Source organism: Pogoniulus pusillus, chromosome 40 (genome assembly GCF_015220805.1).
Source record: "Pogoniulus pusillus isolate bPogPus1 chromosome 40, bPogPus1.pri, whole genome shotgun sequence".
Classification (NCBI taxonomy): Eukaryota; Metazoa; Chordata; class Aves; order Piciformes; family Lybiidae; genus Pogoniulus; species Pogoniulus pusillus.
In genome coordinates, this window is record NC_087303.1 from 4187972 (window position 1) to 4207565 (window position 19594).

The 19594-nt window shown below is 49.1% G+C and overlaps 1 protein-coding gene across 12 annotated transcripts in view; it reads right to left on the reverse strand.

Annotated features, from left to right (window-relative positions):
- Positions 1-19594, reverse strand: part of TANC2 (tetratricopeptide repeat, ankyrin repeat and coiled-coil containing 2) — a 327280-nt gene that overhangs the window by 161045 nt on the left and 146641 nt on the right. For 8 of the 12 annotated variants that reach the window (XM_064174070.1, XM_064174066.1, XM_064174065.1 and 5 more), the window contains one exon: positions 11664-11774. The exons of 3 other annotated variants lie outside the window; for them this stretch is intronic. In XM_064174070.1, the coding sequence (XP_064030140.1) occupies positions 11664-11774 (111 nt within the window). Of the gene's footprint in view, positions 1-11663; positions 11775-12144; positions 12263-19594 lie in introns of those variants that run through there. One more of the 12 variants, XM_064174073.1, reaches the window with a different exon arrangement.

A 19594-nucleotide genomic window follows, 5' to 3' on the forward strand; every position in this document is an offset into this window, starting at 1 on the left:
TTGAGCTCTGTGCTAAAGGGTTGGACTTGATGATCTGTGAGGTCTCTTCCAACCCTGATGATACTGTGACACTGTGACACTGTGATACAAGTTTGGATCCTGCAGTAAGCTGCAGGACGATGAGGAGGACGATGAAGACACAACGGCACCGTCAGTGCCTCCCAGCAAAGCTGTGCTTGCATGCTGGCAGCTGGTCAAAATGCCCCTGTTTGGATTCCAAACAATTCTTTCTCAGGCCATTAGGAGTCAAATAATTAGTGACATAAGATGCCAAAAATGCTGCTTAACAAATTAGCCAATCTTCCCGTGGTGCAGGAGGCTCGCAGCAAATTGATCTCCTTTCTTCAGTGTCCGACCGCAGCTGCGCTGCCCACGGGACAGGACAGACAGGCTGGGGGTAGGGGGGGGACACCCACAGCAAAACAAATTACAGCAATGGGAACAACATTCCCACTGGATAAGAATAAAGAAGTTCTTGTTCTGCAGCCCTGAGGAGGGTGAGGAAGTCAAGGCAACTGGTAGGAGAGCAGGAGTAATGGTGCGGCTTTCAGAGAGCTGCATATTTCCAGCCAGGAGAAGCTCTCCATAGCACTGCTGAAGTTCAAGCACTTGCTGCACGGGGCAGAAAGAAAAGCATCCACTGGCCTCATGTACACATCAGGACATGGGAACCAGGCTGATGGGAGGATTGAGCAGTTTCCTCCTTCTGTTGTTAGGGCTGATCACAGGAACAGTGAGGCTCTGGCCTCCACACTGAGTTGAAGCAAATCAGCATCACAGAATGGGTTGGGTTGGAAGGGACCTTAAAGATCATCCAGTTCCAACTTCTCTGCCATGGGCAGGGACACCTCCCACCAGCCCAGGTTGCTCAAAGCCTCATCTAACCTGACCTTGAGCATCTCCAGGGAGGGAGCATCCACATCCCTGGATAACTTGTTCCAGTGTCTGACCACCTTCACTGTCAAGAATTTCTTCCTAATCTCCAGTCTTAATCTCCCCTCTTCCATCTTCAATCCCTTCCCCCTTGTTCTATCACTACAAACCCTTGTCAAAAGCCACAGAATCACAGAATCAAGCAGGTTGGAAAAGACCTTTGAGATCATCAATTCCAACCTATCCCCTAACACCTTCTAATTAACTAAACCCTAGCACTAAGTGCCTCGTGCAGCCTCCTTTCAAACACCTCCAGGGATGGTGACTCCACTACCTGCCCAAGCAGCCCACTCCAATGCCAATCTCTCTTTCTGTGAAGAACTTCTTCCTACTATCCAGCTTAAACCTGCCCTGGCATAGCTTGAGACTGTGTCCTCTTGTTCTGTGTCCTCTTATTGCCTGGCAGAAGACACAGACCCCACATGGCTACGGCCTCCTTTCAGGTAGTTGCAGAGAGCAGTAAGGGCTCCCCTGAACCTCCTCTTCTCCAGGCTGAACACCCCCAGCTCCCTCAACCTTTCCTCAGCTTTCTTGTAGGTCCCTTCAGGCACTGGAAAGTTTGTCAAAACACTGTAAGGAAAAACAGGAGTAGAATTCCTAATTACCTCCTCTAGATAGCAAAGCATTAGGAAATAAATGGCTGAGCTAGAAGGGAAAGGAGACATGGCACAACCATGACAGCAAACTCCAGTCACCATCATTTCCTTCCTTTTTGCCCTGCTTGGCATCCCCCAACAGGCAGAAACATAAGGCCAAGGCTAACTTCACACTTGACTCAGCTATTGAACTATGAATACTGTGTTCAGTTTTGGGCTCCCCATTTGCAGAGGGACAGGGACCTGCTGGAGAAGGTGCAGTGGAGGGCTATGAGGATGATGAGGGGACTGGAGGGCATGGCTGGTGAGGAGAGGCTGAGGGACCTGGGGCTGCTTAGTCTGGAGAAAAGAAGACTTAGAGGGGATTTGATAAATGTTGATAAGTATCTGAGGGCTGTTAGGACAGGCTCTGCTCACTGCTCCCGGGGATAGGACAAGGAGCAATGTGCATCAACTGCAGCACAAGAGATTCCAGTTCAACACAAGGGAGAACTTCTTTACTGTAAGGGTACCAAAGCACTGGAACAGGCTCCCAAGGGAGGTTGTGGAGTCTCCTACTCTGAAGACTTTCCAGGCCTGTCTGGATGTGTTCCTCTGTGATCTGTGTTAGATAGCATTGTCCTGCTCTGGATGGTTGGACTCGATGATCTCCCTGGGTCCCTTCCAAGCCTTAACATCCTGTGAGCCTGTGAACTACTGAGAGCTCAACAACTCCAGGAGCCACGATGGAAGATGAGGCTTGTGTGAAGGCATCAACAGCACCAGCAGCAGGAGCCCAGAGACAACTAGGACAGCACTGTCACCAACAGGTCAGGGTTGCCATCCCCCCCAGGGACCCTCAGACTTGCAGCCACCACCCATCACGTCCTGCTGCACAGCTAACTCAGCCTGACAGATGCTGAGTAGAAAGAGAATCACCACTAGATGAACAGAGTCAAAATGACTTCCCAAATCTCATTTGACAGGCAGTATCTTCCCCTGACTGCAAGGACTGAGGAGTCTTTTCTGCCAAGGAGAGGCCAACCTGGGGACAGTGACTTAGTCTGGGCTAGGATTGCTAATTCTAAAGCCAAGTGCAGACCACTGCTCCTGTGACTCTTGATGAAGACATTGTTCTGCTCCAGAGGCCTGAGCAAAAGCTGAGCAGCACTGCTGGGAGTTCAAAAGGCACATTTTACCAATTCTGGCAGCAATAAATTGGGATCCTGAAGCTGGAGAAATGGCTGAGGATTTCAGCAGGACGAGGGCAGTAGATGCCTTTGATGACCAAGCACAATAAATAGTCCAAAAGAAATTAAGCAGAAGACAAGCACAGAGACAAATTTGCTACCTGTTACCTACAGGGCAAAAAAACCAATCAACTCACACCCATTCCAACTATAAATGATTTCTTGGTCTGAGACAGGATGCTTTGTCCCTTTGCAAAACACATTACATTAGAGATAAATCAATGCTCTGCTGTCTGAAGCCAGAAGTGAAGCTGCTTCAGTCTGCAATTCTAGGTGAGTCATCTGTCCCTAGAAGGTCCAGTGGCTCTGGAGAAAGATATGGAGACAAGTTCCATTATTAGCCATTCCTTTGTCCCATCTCTGACAAGTAATTTGGCTTTACAGAAGGAAACATTCAGCTAACCAAGGAGATGAACGTGGAGCCACCTGTAGATAAGGTGGTAAGAAGGCATTTGAACATGCAAGGACTACAGAGACAGTGCTGGAGCTCTACACTGGGATAACAGTCCAAGACCTGCAATCATTCCACATATATCAGCTACTGAGACAGTTCCTGAGCTTACCAAATCCTCAGTTTTGATGCAGCCAAAGCACAGAACTCTACACTCAGAGGCAGCTAACTGGGGTGGACGGTCAGCACTGGAACACAAGCCTGGAGCTAAACAGTGACCTCCACCAGTAACAAAGACAAAAGCTACCCATCAGCTTCCCAGCATGGTTCCTGACTGACCTTAGAGCTCCAGAGTACCTTCAAAGACCATCCTGGTTTTGCAGTCACACTGCCCAGGTTGGGATATTTGGGAGCATCAAATGCAGCCATTCAGGCTGGCCTAGGTTTTACACATCATAAACTAGGAGAGGAAACTCCTCTGCCCAGAGTCACACACTCAACAAGAGTGAGTGCCTGATGTTGTCCATCCAACATCATCTTGCCTGATGTTGTCCATCAGCAATGAAAAGGCTAAGCACACAGTACAGGAAAAGGCTCTGATGCTCCATCCACACCAAAGAAGTCTCCTATCAAGCACATCTTGCTGCCTGTGAAAGAAAAGGAGGCTTCACACTGATCTCTGCAGGCCCAGCACCAACAGTTGCAAACTCCACAGGGCTGGTTTGGCATGGCCACATTTACTCACTGTCAAGTCAAAATGCTGTAAACATTCCACAAGGCAAATAGTTAGCCCAACAGAAGTCACAGTTTCCCACCAGGCCAACTGCAAGCACCCTCCCTTGTTTGAAGAAGCAAACCAACTCAATTAGACTTGCTGGGATCCATCAGGAGGGGCAGCCAGAGGTGCCAGGCTGCAGGGAATTCTGCTGCTAAACTGTCTGATGAGAAACATGCTGCAGGAGCTACCCAGGTTATAAGCTTTGGCAGTAGGCACAACACTTCAAACTTGGACAGTTCTTTGCTGGAGAACCAAAGGGTGAGAAGGTTACAGATGGTTCTGCAGCTGCCAGGTGCTCAAACCTCAGCAGATGTAATGATGAGGAAGGAGCACTACAGGTTATCTACCCACTGCTCTCCTGGGCTCTCCAAGGTGTGTGCCCAGGTGGCCAAGAGAGCCAATGGCATCCTGGCCTGCATCAGGAGCAGTGTGGGCAGCAGGACAAGGGAGCTTCTTCTGCCCCTGTGCTCAGCACTGCTCAGGCCACCCCTTGAGTGTTGTGTCCAGTTCTGGGCTCCTGAATTCAAGAGAGATGTTGAGGTGCTGGAAGGTGTTGAGAGAAGGGCAACAAAGCTGGTGAGAGGCTGGAACACAAACCCTATGAGGAGAGGCTGAGGGAGCTGGGGGTGTGCAGCCTGCAGAAGAGGAGGCTCAGGGCAGACTTCATTGCTGTCTACATCTACCTGAAGGGAGGCTGTAGCCAGCTGAGGTTGGGCTCTGCTGCCAGGCAACCAGCAACAGAACAAGGGGACAGAGTCTCAAGTTGTGCCAGGGAAGGTCTAGGCTGGAAGTTAGGAGGAAGTTGCTGGCAGAGAGAGTGATTGACATTGGAATGGGCTGCCCAGGGAGGTGGTGGAGTCGCCGTGCCTGAAAGTGTTGAAGCCAAGCCTGGCTGGGGCACTTAGTGCCATGGTCTGGTTGACTGGGCAGGGCTGGGCGCTAGGTTGGGCTGGATGAGCCTGGAGGTCTCTTCCAATCTGGTTGATTCTATGATTCTAAGGTGGTGCCTCCAGAAAGATTCCTACAGAGAAGAGCTCAGGGCAGCTGATGCCATCTTTGCATAAACTTGACCATAAGAAGTTTCTCCTTGCTGCAAACCCAAGCACAGCTAACAGCAAGTGCTCTACGGCTAATTCCAAACACACCTGGAGCTGTACAAACATCTTCATCAGTCCTCTCTCAGAATCAGAATCTCAGGCCAGGATGGGAATTGTTTGGGTTTGGTTTATTGGGTGGGGGGGGTGGTAAGTTTTCTGAAGAGACTGCACAGAGAGATTGTGAAGTCTCCTCTGGAGACTTTCAAGAGCCACCTGAAAGCATTCCTGTACCCCCTGATGTAGGCTCACCTGTGTTAGCAGGGGAGTTGGGCTAGGTGATGCCCAGGTCACTGCCAACCTCTACCATTCTGTGATTCGGTGACTGTATTCTGGAGCTGTTTGCACCTCTCAATAGAGCAGAAGAACTCAGCATTGTCCTCCCAAGAAAAGCCCCAGAGACATCAATTGCTTCCATAGCAACAGCCTCACCAAACTGCCAGGACTCTCCTGCAATTAGGGCTGCTCACAACCATTTCCCATTCCCTTCAGGTCAGTGGGCTTGATAATGCTGGGACAGCCACAAGACTCAACAGTGAAACCATTTGTCAGGCCGTGGTTGGTTGGATTATTCCTTTGCCTTCCTCTCAATTCATCCCTGCCCAGGATGACAGAGGTTGGACAAGGCTCCTGCTGGCTGAATTTGTTTGGGGTTTCGTGGGGTTTTTTTTGGCTCCCTGCCTGTATCTTGATCGTGGCACATCAGAGCACAAAACTGCTCCAGGCAGTCCTCCTTAAAGACACAGAATCCCAGGATGGTAGGGGTTGGAAAGGACCTCTGGAAAGTCTCTAGCCCAGCCCCACTGACAGAACAGGCTTACCCAGAGCAGGCTGCACAGGATGGTGTCCAGGTGGGTTTGGAATGACTCTAGAGATGGAGACTTCACAACCTCTCTGGGCAGCCTCTTCCACTGCTCCACCACCCTCAACACAAAGAAGCTCCTCCTCATGTTCAGATGGAACTTCCTATGTTCAGGTTTGTGCCCATCACCTGTCCTGTTAGTGGGCACCACTAGAAAAAGCCTGGTCCCACCCTCCTGACACTCACCTTTGAAGCACTGATGAGCATCACCATAGAATGTTTTGGCTGGAAGAGACCTCAAAGCTCAGCCAGTTCCAACCCCCTGCCATAGGCAGGGACACCTCCCACTAGAACAGGTCACTCAGGGCCTCATCCAACCTGGTCCTGAACACCTCCATGGAGGGAGCAGCCACAGCCTCGCTGGACAACCTGTGCCAGTGTCTCACCATCCTTCCTGAAAAGAACTTCCTCCTAACATCCAGTTTAAATCTCCCTGCTGCCAGTTTAAACCCATTACCCCTCATCCTGTCATTACAAGACCTTGTCAATAGTCCTTCCCCAGCCTGCCTGTAGCCCCCTTCGGATGCTGGAAGGTCACTGGAAGGTCTCCTTGAAGCCTTGAGATCCCCCTCAGGCTGCTCTTCTCCAGGCTAAATCACCCCAAGTCTCCCAGCCTTTCATCCTGAGATGTTCCAGTCCCCTCATCCTCTCTGTAGCCCTTTGCTGTGCTCTCTCAAGCAGTTCCCTGTCTTTCTTGACCCGGGGAGCCAGAACTGGCCCCAGTACTCTGGACAAGGTCTGAGCAGGGCAGAGCAGATGGGGAAGTCCTTCTGACACCAGAGAAATGCTCTGCTGTGTTCCAGAGAAGTGTGTGGCTTGTGTCAGGTGAAAGCCACTCATTTTACATGACAAAAGGAAAGCAGCAGCAGCAGCAAGCAGACATCAACACAAACCATTCTTTACCCAAAGGAAAGAGAACAAGGAGCCAGGAGCTGATCACCAACGAGGCTGTGACAGTAAATCACCCTCTGCTCTCCGTGGTGGTGGCACCGCTGCGGTACCTAACTCAATCAGGACTGGAAACAGATGTCTGCCAGCCTAATGTGCAGCAAGCAACCATCCCCTGACCAGACACTGAAGATTTGTGTCCCAAAAAATTTCTGAAGAGGAATTTAATCAAATTAAAAGATAATGTCATAACGCACTTAGCCTTTGAAACCTAACGGCAAGGCAATAAATCACACCAAATGCAACTGCAAACATTGATCTGAGACAAAAGGCAATGGCCTGAAAGCATCATCCATCTCAGGCTGCTTCCAGCAGCTTTCCTCAGCACTTGGAAGTCAAACCATGTTTTAACTCCCATGGGAAAAACAGGAAAAGCAGCTCAGAGCAAGATGTCCTGGTGCCACACAAGGAAGCAGCACGAAGAAGCCAGGCCACCACTCTCTGCACAAGCAGTGCCACCAGGCAGGAGGGCTGAGGTCTGGCAGATCTGGGGAGGAAATAGTACACATTCAAGTGTGGCTTACACCAAATCCTTGCAGAGAAGGTTCAGTAGTTAAACAAGGGAGGCTTGAAGGTCGCTGTGAGACCCCCACCTCCAGTGCTGCATCCAGTTGTGGTGTCTCCAGCATAAGAAGGACACAGAGCTGCTGGAGTGAGTCCAGAAGAGGCCACAATGATAATCCAAGGGCTGGAGCAGCTCTGCTGGGAGGATAGGCTGAGGGAGCTGGGGGTGTTCAGCCTGGAGAAGACTCCAGGGGAACCTTGGAGTTGCCTTCCAGTACCTGAAGGGATCCTACAGGAGGGTTGCAGAGGGACTTTTCCTGAGGGTGCCTAGAGACAGGACAAGGAGAATGGTTTGAAGCTGAGGCAGAGCAGAGTTAGACTGGATCTTAGGAAGAAGTTTTTCCGTGCAAGAGTGGTGAGACTCTGGAACAAGTTGCTCAAGGAGGCTGTGGATGCCTCCTCCCTGGAGGTGTTCAAGGCCAGGCTGGATGAGGCTCTGAGCAGCCAAGTCAAGCTGAGAGGTGTCCCTGATTCTATGAAATAGATTAAATTCATCTCACAGAATGTAATGACCTTCTTAAGCAAAGCAAAGAACATAAACCCAAAAAGCATTTTATACCAAGCCTAAAGCCTTACCATATCCTTGCTGGTAGAACTTCCTCGCCACCTCCCCTGGCCTCAAGTTGTGCCAAGGGAGGTTCAGGCTGGATATTAGGAAAAACAACTTCACAGAAAGGTTCCTCAGGCACTGGAAGAGGCTGCCCAGGGAGGTGGTGGAGTCACCATCCCTGGAGGTGTTTTAAACACACTGGGACGTGGTGCTGATGGACGTGGGTTAGTGGCAGTGGCTTGGCAGCAGCACTGCGAGCTCTGGCTGAGCGGCTGCACTTGATGACCTCAAAGGTCTCTTCCAACCCAAACAGCTCTATGGTTCTATGATTCCACATTTGCCACCTGGTTGCTATTTCTCCTTCCTCAGAGTTATGCAGTCTGGAGCACATCACCTCATACACTGATTGCCACTGCAGGATGTCAGAAGCAGCAATTCCCAACAGCAGCACGAGAGGCCAAGCGGTGGCACAGTGGTTGCTCAGGAAACCACCTCCCTGGAACGTGCTGAAATTTGCCTGAAGCCTTAAAATAAACATTTTTACATTGAGCAAAATCTCATCTCTGGGTGTCTCCAATTGAAATCACCATTTTTATATGCAGAGTAGATAATGTTCTCTCCTCGTTGCTGTTTAGTGTTTTAAACTGCCTTGAAGTGTGTAATTAATTGCATTACTTGTCAGAGATCACTTTACAAACCACTCCACCTCCACTCTATTGCTAGGCTCCAGCATATCCTCAGCCTTAATTTCTTCCCCCTTTCAACTCACATCATTGTTCCTGGAGACACTGGGGATTCAACACTGTGTGCTACCATCCTTCACAGCATGCACACGCTGTAGAATGGTTAAAATAAGGCTGGCACTGAAGAAAGCAGCTGTAAAATCTGATTACAGGCAGTGGCTGCAGGCTTTGCTGCCTGGTCCCTCTTCCTCTGTCAGGAGCTGGATGCTATGCCCAGGCTCAAAGTCATAAAATCCTAGGATTATTTTGCTTGGAAAAGACCCTCTAAGGTCACTGAGTCCAACCATCAACCCAACACCACGAAGCCATGTCCCCAACTGCCCTGTCCACACATTTCTTGAATGCCTCCAGGGATGGCCCCCACGAGTTGTTCAGATCTTTGTTCTTGCTTTACTTCTTTACACAAGAAACCTTCCTCAGCCACCTCCTCCTCATCTCCTGAGCTGCTTTAATCCAGCCTTCCAGCCCAGTAAAAGCTCCAGCCCCACTTTCACAGCAGGAACCATAACTCCAGGCAGATGAATAATCCATTTCTACAGCAGAAGATGAGTAAACATCCATGGGACGAGTGCCCAGCAGCACCTCACTGCAGCTCAAAGTGGAGGCAAGAAGGGATGAAAGAGAGGACTGTGTGCCACAAACTTCCTTCTAGGCACAGCTTCAGAAAGCCTTCCCCAGCAGATTGCTTCAATGCTTCTTCAGCTGCCCATCACTCACACTGCCAATCTAAACCTGCCTGAACTCTTTGGAAGATGCACCCTCAGGAGCTGGGCAAACTCAGGCTTCTCAGACCTTGGCCACCAAGCACACATGGACACAATGGAGAAAGCTGCTCCCCTTCACATGTTAGCAGGCTGAAGCAATATGAAAGCCAACAGCTGATGTTTCTACCTTTACTCCCAAGTCAGTGCTGCTCACCAGCATCTCTGACATCCACTCTCTTGGTCACACATTTTTTCCCCAGCATGGAGGGGATTGGAAGTGGCCTCTGGAGATCACCCAGTCCAATTTCCCTGTTAGGGCAGAGTCACCCACAGCAGCTTGCCCAGGATCACCAGATCCAGGTGAGTTTGCAATCACTCCAGTGAAGGAGACTCCACAGCCTCTCTGGGCAGCCTGCTCCAGTGCCCATCACAGGAAAGCTTTCCCTTACGTTTAAGTGAAACCTCCTGTGTTTGTAGTTCCCTTCCTTAATGATGCTGTGTGGTTAATGGCATTTCAAGGCAGGAGGAAACTCCACTTTTCATTTCAGATCAGCAAGAGGAGGAGACCAGAAAAGCCAAGAAACTCACAGATCCTATTGTCAGAGCCTGCTGCTGGGCTTGGCAGGAGCCCTGCCCTTCAAAACACCACGGCAAGGGGAGAGACACACGAGTGAGACCCACTGCTACAGAGGGGCATGTGGAATTTAGGCTTTTTCAAGCCAAACTCACAATCCCATTGTAATTCTCTGCAGATGCCATCATAATAAGTTTATAATTGATAACAATTCCAAACATGACAGTAGAAGCTATTCACTCAGAAGAAGAAAGGGCTGCTGAAGCAGAAGTTTAATTGTAATTCATGGTGACTGAAAAAGAAGGAGCACTTTGCACAGCAACCACAGCCTCCAAGGAGGCACTTCCAAGCACAAGGACTGTCTTTTTTTACCCTAAGACAATTCCCCTTTCAAACACAATGCATTAAAGAAAGCCCACATTCAAAATTTGGACAACATTCAATTAATCCCTCCCATTGTGCACATTCTCCAAGCTCCCCATCCACAGCAAGCAACAATACCCTGAATGCAGAGACTCATTCACTAACAAGACCTTTTCGACTGCAGCTACAGACTGAAGAAGATGTCACATATTGACATGTCACTTCAAAACACTCAACATCTTTTTACTCCATCCAAAGCTTGTCCTAGACATAAACTAGGGAAAACTCTTCTCTGGCAGGACTGGACTAGACGATCCCTTCCAACTCCCACTCTGCTGGGATTCATAGAATGGATTGGGTTGGAAGGGAGCTCTGTGAAGGGAAAACAGTGAGACCAAAAGAGTTGACACAGAAGATGCTGGTGAGCAGCACTAACAGGGAGTAAAGGCAGAAGTTTCAGAGGATGGGTTTCATATTTCTTCAGGTTGCTGTGAGGTTATGAAAAGCCAGGGAAGAGAACTGCAGAACTCAGTACAAAACCCCCTGGAACTCTCACTGCTGCCTTAACATGATGCTGGTCCCAGCCTCCTCCAAGAGCAGCACCTCCAACCCTCCCCAGGTTGCTACTTCCAAATTAGGAACAATCTAGGCAAGGACAGGGAGCTGGTGGCAAACTGCAGCTCTCTGAAGGTTGCCCAGCACCCACCCAGCTGCAGGAGGGCTGCCCGGGCTCAGGGATTAATGCAACTGCCTGCCCAAACCATCACACGCACACAGGGCTGAGGCAGGGAGGGACACAACCCACTTCTATTTATGTTCCAACCAGAGGCCTGAAGCAAGATGTATACTTTTAAGAGCAATTACCAGAGGAGATGTAAATTAGAAGCAATTTCTTTAAAGGGGGAAAACAAAACCCAAATCAAACAAGCAATTGCCTGGGACGCAGGTAAATGAGATCCCAGAGTTCAGCATTAGTGGCTGTAATGGTGGTTCTGGAACGTGGGGTTCATTCCAGCCCCTCTGAGGAGCAGCATTAAAATTTAAATTTACAGCAGTATGTTTATTGGATCATTTTTATCTCCTCAAGAGCAGCTCTCTGGATCTGCTAAATTATTCTGAGGGGAGAGCGGCCAAGCGCAAGCTGCGAGTACCAAACCTAAATGGGTATCAATTAGAAACTAATGCTTCTGCCAGTGCCCCAGCCAGTGCAGCCTGGCAGGGGAAAAGGTCCAATCAACCACCTAGAAAAGGAGCCCTGCTACATTTAAAACCACTTCTGGGCTGGCATTGCCTCTTCTCCCTCCTTTAAGGCAGAGCCTTTGCATGCAGCTTACCAGGGCAGTATGCATCAACGTCCAGTTTCTGTGCTGAAGAGAGTGTTGGGGAGCCAAGCTCAGACTCGGGGATTCGAGGGCTCTCAACAAACTTTGCTTTCCTCAAAGGGGCTAAGGAGAAGGAGGGGGAGAGAGAAAGAGAGGTCATGAGTAAGGGAAATAGCAAGCAACAGATGGAAGCACTTAACGAAACGACACTGTCAGACTCAGATCAGGTTACCCCTTCCTTCTTTTTTTTTCTCTTTGCCAGGAAAAAAAAATTATCTACATTCTTTACAAAGGAGATGGCTCTGGTTAAAGCTTTCAGACTGCACAGCCTTAAAGTGTGCAAATACTGAGGCACATTCTTGATGCTCTTCAAGGCTTCCTTTTTGCCCTGCTTTATTAAATGTATGTATATTTTTATAGGAAACAAATGGGCCTGGTTAGAGCAACTGTTAGAGGAGCTGAGATCACAGAGAGGTACACAGAGCCCACAGACCAGGCTTTAAGATGTTCAGCTATAAATATCTCAAACGAGGACACAAATGCTGCTTGCAGTAATTGTTTCCTCTGAACACCCAATTTCGATTTCCAAACTGAGTGTCTGAGCAAACAGATCTGGCGTCGGACACAAAAGAGCAGAGCAAAGCCTTTGCTGGCCAAAACAAAACACCAGCACTCCCCTTTCATCCTTGCAAACCCCAGCAAAGAGTCAAGAGCCTTAAGTAAAGGAGAGGGAAAAGGTGAAACTGTAACAGAGCAGCACTGACCAGTCAGGATTAAAAAAATAAGGTGGGAAAAAAAAAGGGGATTTTTCTGTGGGTTTGAACAGGCTGAATCCTAAAAGGCAAAAGAAATCCTGCTCAACATTTGTTTGCAATAACATCATTGCTACAACACATTGATGTTCATCAGGTTTTAAACAGATATTCCTGCCAGAGCAAGGAAGCAGAGCCTGGTGCAGCAGTTAGCAGCAGAGGTTATTGTATTACATTTCAAAGTTAAACTCAGATGCCCATTAAAGTGCAAGGCTAATCTGAGAAGCCAGTGCAGAGTTGGGACGGTTGGGTCAGCGAGCTCCATGCCTCTCTGACTCCCAGCATAATGGCCTCTACTTACATCATTTGTATTTATAGTTCTCTGTCCTGCAAATTAAATTGGAGATCTGGAGCTAAAGATGGGCACACACACACACACACAGAGCTTGGTCTCATGCATCTCCTGCAATAAAAGCTCAGCCGGTCAAGGGGTGACCTGGGAGGCAGCAAGAAATTAGTGGCTTTTAAGGAGCCTGCAGGCAGCCAAAGTGGTGGCCAGCAGCTGGCAAAGGCTTCCCAAGTCTGAGAAGGAGGAGGAGGAAGAGGAAGCAGAAAGACTAATTCCAACAGGGCTGATACAGAAACGATCGACGTGGGCAGGGAAAAACGTAGATAAGGGTTAGGGAATGCCTCTGCAACAGGAAACCCTTGGGAGGCACAGCACAGGCAAGGAGCCGGACCCTGTCCCTCTGTCTTGGTGCCAAACGCCCTCCTGACTCCCCTGATCCATCCCAGGAGGCTTGATCTGAGGAGGAATAAAAAGGTAGCAGGCTAGCACAAGCAAACCCTGGCTGAATGTTCGATGTGTTCCCAGCACGTTCCCCTCCGGAGCCCACGGGGCCAGCGTAACCTGAGCCATGCCTGGCAAGAGGAATGCGAGATAAGGGCAGCCCAAAGCCCCCTTCTCCCCCCGGCACATGAAGCTGCTGGACACGCAGCCTGGCTCAGACACACAACCTGACGCTAACTCCTGCAAGCCAGGAGCCAACTGCACAGCAAACTCCCCCCCCAAAAAATTCCTCCCCCCCACCCTATCAGCTCGCAAATTGGCCAACAGCAGTGAAAAAATTATTCACAGTAATGATCTTGTGCCAGACACTGAGGTAATGAAAAGACATAAATATTGAGGAGATTATTACCATGGCATGGAAATTGTTTAGAGCAATAATTCTGCACGGGGCCAATCTGCTCAATTCAACTGTCACTGAGGTTTTAACACATCTGTGCCTTTCAGATGCCTCCTCCCAGCCCCAGTAACAGTCATTGTGATCACAGTGATCAGAAATAGCTCACCTGTTCCTTCCTCATCCTCTCTGACTAACACCAGAACCATCAGGCACCCGACCTAACACTTGGCAGGGCTCATTTTGCTCTGAAACACAAACCCATGGTTTTCATAGCTGAGGAGATGTTAATGAGTGCAATGGGATTGCCACCAGAAGGTACTGCTGGAGTGACTAAGCCAAAGAGAAGGCATTTGAAGACCAAAGAAAGGGCTGATGGTACCAGCTATGCCACTTTCTGTGGCATCAGAAGGTGCCAAACCTGCATGTCTGTATGGCTCAGTCCCTAACAGTCAGCTTGCATCATCCCAACACCTGAAGGGAACCCACAGGAAGGTTGGAGAAGGACTTTCCATAAGGGTTTCTTGAGACAGGACAGGGGGCAATGGTTTGAAGCTGAGGGAGAGAAGGGTTAGAAGTTCTTCAGTTTGAGGGTGGTGAGACTCTGGAACAGGCTACCCAGGGAGGTTGTGGATGTCTCCTCCTTGAGGGTGCTCAAGGCCAGGTTGGATTAAGTCTTGAGCAGCTCAATCTACTTAAGAAGTGTCCCTGCCTATGGTGGGTAGGTTGGAGTAGATGATCTCTGAGGGCCCTTCCAACAGAAGCCATTCTATGACTCTGTGTCAGTGGTCTCCATCTCAGAGGGGGTCTTATTTCTCCATCTCTTCTGGCTCTTCTTTACCCCTCAACTGTGGGGCTGCTCCCATTGCCCAGTTCATTCCTGCCTTCTGCAAACAACTGACCCATGACAGCAGAAGTGACTCCCTTGTCAATTCACCAACTTGCTCCATCAGCTCTTCTTACAGAGTTGATTTAGACTGAACATTAAACATTCCTTTGCTGCAAGAGTGGTTAGGATTGGCACAGGCTGCCCAGGGAAGTGGTGGAGTCACCATCCCTGGAGGTGTTCAAGAAATGTGGTGGCCATGGCAGCTGGGGACATGGTTGAATGGCCATGGTTGTGCTGGGTTGATGGTTGGACTGGGTGATCTCAGAGGCCTTTTGCAAGCAGAACAATTCTGTAACTCTATGACTCTTTTACTGGCAATGAAGAGCTTCCTATCAACACCATGGTGAACCCTGGCTGCACTGCAGGCCCAGCCCCATGTGTCAGCTCTCAGTGTTTATGTTTCTGTTCCCTAAAAAGCATGATTTAGGTCTTCAGAAGTACACTGCCACCAGACAAGATCTGCTATGTCAACATGACTTCAAGACAAGAGTTTACTTTGAAAGGCTTGAGTCAATATAATCTCCTCAGTCTAAGTGAAAGCCACAGAGCAGAAGTTCCTTTTCTTTTCAGATCTCCCCAGCCTGGAACAGACACAACCTCCTCCTCCTCCCTCCTCCATAACCTGATTACATGAAAGGAGGATTTGCACCTAAAGACTTCAGTGCTCCTGATGCCTGGCCCAGAGAAGATTATCCTGACAGTTTCCTATTGGGGCATTATGGTTTCTACTGGGAACAAAACCCAACCAATCAAACAAACAAATGGGAACATCATAAATGCAGCAATTTGGTTTGCTGGTTTGTAGCCCAACCTTGCAAGGATAGCCTTAATCTTTCTGTAGCCCCCCCTCTCAGTTCAAGAAGGACCTCAGGGAGTCCAGCACAGAGCCACAAAGATGCTGAAGGCAGTGGAACATCTCCCTGTGAGGAAGGGCTGAGGGAGCTGGGGTTTGGAGCAGAGTAGCCTTAGGGGTGACCTCATTCATGTTTATGAAGATGTGCAGGGCAGTGTGGGGAGGACAGAGCCAGGCTCTGCTCAGGGATGTCCAATGACAGGACAGAGGGCACAGAGAAGGTGCCAAAGGCACAGGAGAAACTTTCACTGGGAGGGTGACAGAGCCCTAGAGCAGAAAGGTTGTGGAGTCTCCCTCTCTGGAGACATTCAAAACCCACCTGGATGCATTCCTGTGTGACCTGCTCTAGGTGATCCTGTTCTGGCAGGGGTGTTGGACTGGATGATCTCTCAAGGTCCTTTCCAACCCCTAAGGTTGTGTGATTCTGTGACCAAAGTGACTTTCCAGGCACGACAGTTTGGCAGGGTCCCGAACATCCTCCCACCAGCACAGGTGAATCTCATGATCAAAGTCATGGGGTGAGCATTTGGCACCAACGATCAAAACTACCACAAGCATGAAAAACTCATTTGAAGTGTTTTATAGCTGTCCTGGGCTGTGAGGGATCTGTTTCTTTAAGATTTTCTGTCCCTAATAGGCCTGCTTTAGGCATTAAACAGCATCAGAACAGCCCTTCCTGTTACACAACTGCAATGTTCTGAGCAGAGAAGAGGATTTCTTCCCAAAATACTAGGGGAAAAAAAAAAAGAAAGAGTATTTGCAAGAAGCACTTTAAAACCAGAAGGAATTCAGTGAAGGTGGCAGCAGTTGGTCACACTGTCCTTCCAGAACTCAGCAGTGCCCAGTACAGGGGACACAATCACTGCCCTGGCCTCTATCAGCTGTGGCCAGCAGGACCAGGGCAGTGATTGTGTCCCCTTGTATTGGGTACTGATGAGGCCATACCTTGAATAGAGGTTTCAGTTCTGGGCCACTCACTGCACGAAGGACATTAAGGAGCTGGAGTGGGTTGAGAGAAGGGCAACAAAGTTGGTGAAGGATCTGCAGAACAGGGCTGGGAAGGAGCAGCTGAGAGAACTGGGGTTGTTTAGTCTGCAGAAGAGGAGGCTGAAGGAGACTTCATTGCTCTCTACAGCTCCTGAAAGGAGTATCAGGTGATGGGAGGAGAGGAAATGGCCACAAGCTGCACCAAGCAGGCTTAGGTTAAAGATTAGAGACAATTTCTTTGCTGCAAGGGTGTCCAGGCACTGGAACAGGCTGCCCAGGGAGGTGGCAGTGTCACCACCCTCGGAGGTGAAGCCATGGCACTTGAGAGCATGGCTTAGTGGCTCTGTTGGTCTTAAGCCGATGGTTGGACTCAATGACCTTAGAGGCCTTGTCCAACTAAAATGATTCTGTGACTCTAATTCAGAAAAACTGATCACAGGTAGCCTAGAGTGACAACCCTGGCCCCTTGCCTGGTGACTGCTGTTAGCCCAGGAGATGATGGCAGTGGCCTGCCCTGGATGGAGTCCTGCTCCCAAACACAAGGCAAACACAGCGCTGGCAGCCCATGAGGTCTGACCTGCTGCTTCCAGTGCACAGCTACAGAAGTGATTTAAAACAAACATTGCACATTTTGGGGCTAGATCCTGCAGTTTTCAGCAAGATTAATCCCCATCAGGATGCAAGCCAGCAGAGCAAATCTGAAAATCCTTCCTTCAGTCCAAACTAAATTCTCCTCTGACTTTGACAGCAACTTCTCCTGCGCAAGGGAAGCGATGCTAATTCCAGGGCTGGAATTAACCACCTAATGCATAACAATTACCAGGGCAGGCATTCAGCAACTGTAATGAAATGGCTCATTTATGGCACCTCCTGCAGCAGGTGGTCTGCCTGCCAGTGGGGACGAAGATATCAATGCTCTCTTCCTTAGTTTTCATGCTAATTTTGCTCAATATCCTCATGGACACCATAAGTACTCTGCTGTGAAGTCTGCAAGCACACAAGGAATAGAAACCAGGTTTGAAAATGCATATAAAGTATTTAGATTGAAGAGCACAGGTTTGAGAGAACCTGCCCTCCTGAAAAGGAAGCATTCCATTATCTGGGATTCAGGCTTGTCTGTTGACTATTAACCCACAGGCAGCTCCAAAGCTACACGATGGAAGCTACAGGCAACCAAATCCAAAGTCCTGCTGAGCCCCAATGTTTCTTCACCAGCAAAGGTGAGAGATGCTCCTTTCCTTTCCTCTGATGACAGAGGAGAAATAACCTTCTCTGCTAACACCACAGCCAGGGCTGTCTACAGCTACCTGAAAGGACCTTGTGGAGAGGCTGCTGCTGGTCTCTTCGCACAGCTAAATAGCGACAGAAGAAGAGGGAATGACCTCAAGCTGCAACTGGGTAGGTTTAGACCTACCCAGGTCTAAAGAAACATTTGTTCCCAGCAAGAGAGGTCAAGCATTGGAATGAGCTGCCCAGGGAGGTGGTGGAGTCACCAACCCTGGATGTGGTTAAGTCGTTTGGATGTGGTGCTTGAAGGATATGATTTAAGGGTGAACGTTGTAGAGTAGGGCTGGACTTGATGATCCTGGGAATCTTTTCCAACCTGGATGTTTCTGTGATTCAGTGAATTCAAAAGCATACCTAAGCAAACCTGTGCTTGGAATAGATTGCAGAGGACAGCAATAAAGCCCTGTTTAACCCTAGGGAAAATCCTGGTTTAGAAGCTGTGGTGTCAGGCAGTCTGCAGAGTGGCTTTTGAAGAGCCTCCTTAAAAAGAGAGGTTCTGAGTACTCAGCAAGCAGGTCTGCCTGAGAACAGAGCCCAGCCCAGAGCATTCCTCCCATCTGATGTCCACACTGATGTTCTCTCCTGGAACAAGTGGAACAGGAGAGCTGTGTGACTCCTACAACAGGAAAACCACTTCAGCTACAGGAGCTGCTGATGGTTTATCACTAGAACAGGCTGTGCAGGGAGGTGGTTGAGTCACCACCCCTGGAGGTGTTTAAAGGCTGTTTAGATGTGGTGGCTGAGGACATGGTTTGATGGTGAGATTTGCAGAGCAGGGTTAATGGCTGAACTTGACGATCCCAAGGGTCTTTTCCCAACCTAAATGATTGTGTGATCTGCAAGGAGCACTGGGATCAGTCCTGAGGCTGGTTGTGATCAACATCAACCATCTCATCTTCCAGCAACATAAACCCAGGATGTGTTGATTCTGTTATCTCCACTGGCACCGTGCTGCAGTTCAGCCTGTTCAGCTTCCTCATTCCAGTGCACTTTCTGCATTACCATTTCATTGTCTCATCATTTATAGATGAGTTTAATTGGGAAAAAAAGGTTTTCTTTAGATGAAAAGGCATTGATGAAAGGAAATTATCACGGATTAGCCAAAGGCTTCAGCTACTCAATTCAGTTTCAGCTCCAAAAGGAATGTTAGATGTTATTAACATCTAATGACCTGATTGAACAAAGAATTCTTTTCAGGCAGTAACTTCAGCAGCTCTGAACTCATTCCATGCTTTGAATGCAACATACAAACCCCTATACCTTTGTGTGCCTGAGTACACCCAGAGAGATACCCAAGAAACCAGTTTATGGACAAGGAAGATGCTGGAGAAATCATGGAATGACAGGGGTTGGAAGTGACCTCTGGAGATCACTGACTTCAAAGCCCTCTGCCAGAGCAGGATCACCTGGAGTGGGTTACCCAGAATGGTGTCCAGGTGGGTTTGGAGTGACTCTGGAGATGGAGATTGCACCAGCTCTCAGGGCAGCCTGTTTCAGTGCTGTACCACCACCCTCAAAGTAAAGAAGTTCCTCCTCATGTTTAGCTGAAGCTTCCTATGTTCAAGTTTCTGCCTGTTGCCCCTTGTCCTGTCCCTGGGCACCACTGAAAAAAAGCCTGGCCCCAGACTCCTGCCACCCACCCTTTAAGTATTTAAAAGCACTGAGAAGATTCCTCCCCCCTCTAGTCTTCTCCAGGCTAACAAGCTCCAAGTTACACAATCACAGAAACACTCAGGTTGGAAAAGCCCCTCAGGATCACCAAGTCCAACCAGTAACCCTACTCTATAAGGTTCACAGAACCAGTCAGGGTTAGAAGGGACCAGAAGGATCAGCCAGTTCCAACCCCTGTGCCAGGGGCAGGGACACCTCACATTAGATCAGGCTGTCCAGAGCCACATCCTGCCTGGCCTTAAACACCTCCAGGGGTGAGGCTTCCACCAACTCCCTGGACAACTCATTCCAGGGTCTCACCACTCTAGTGCTGAAGAACT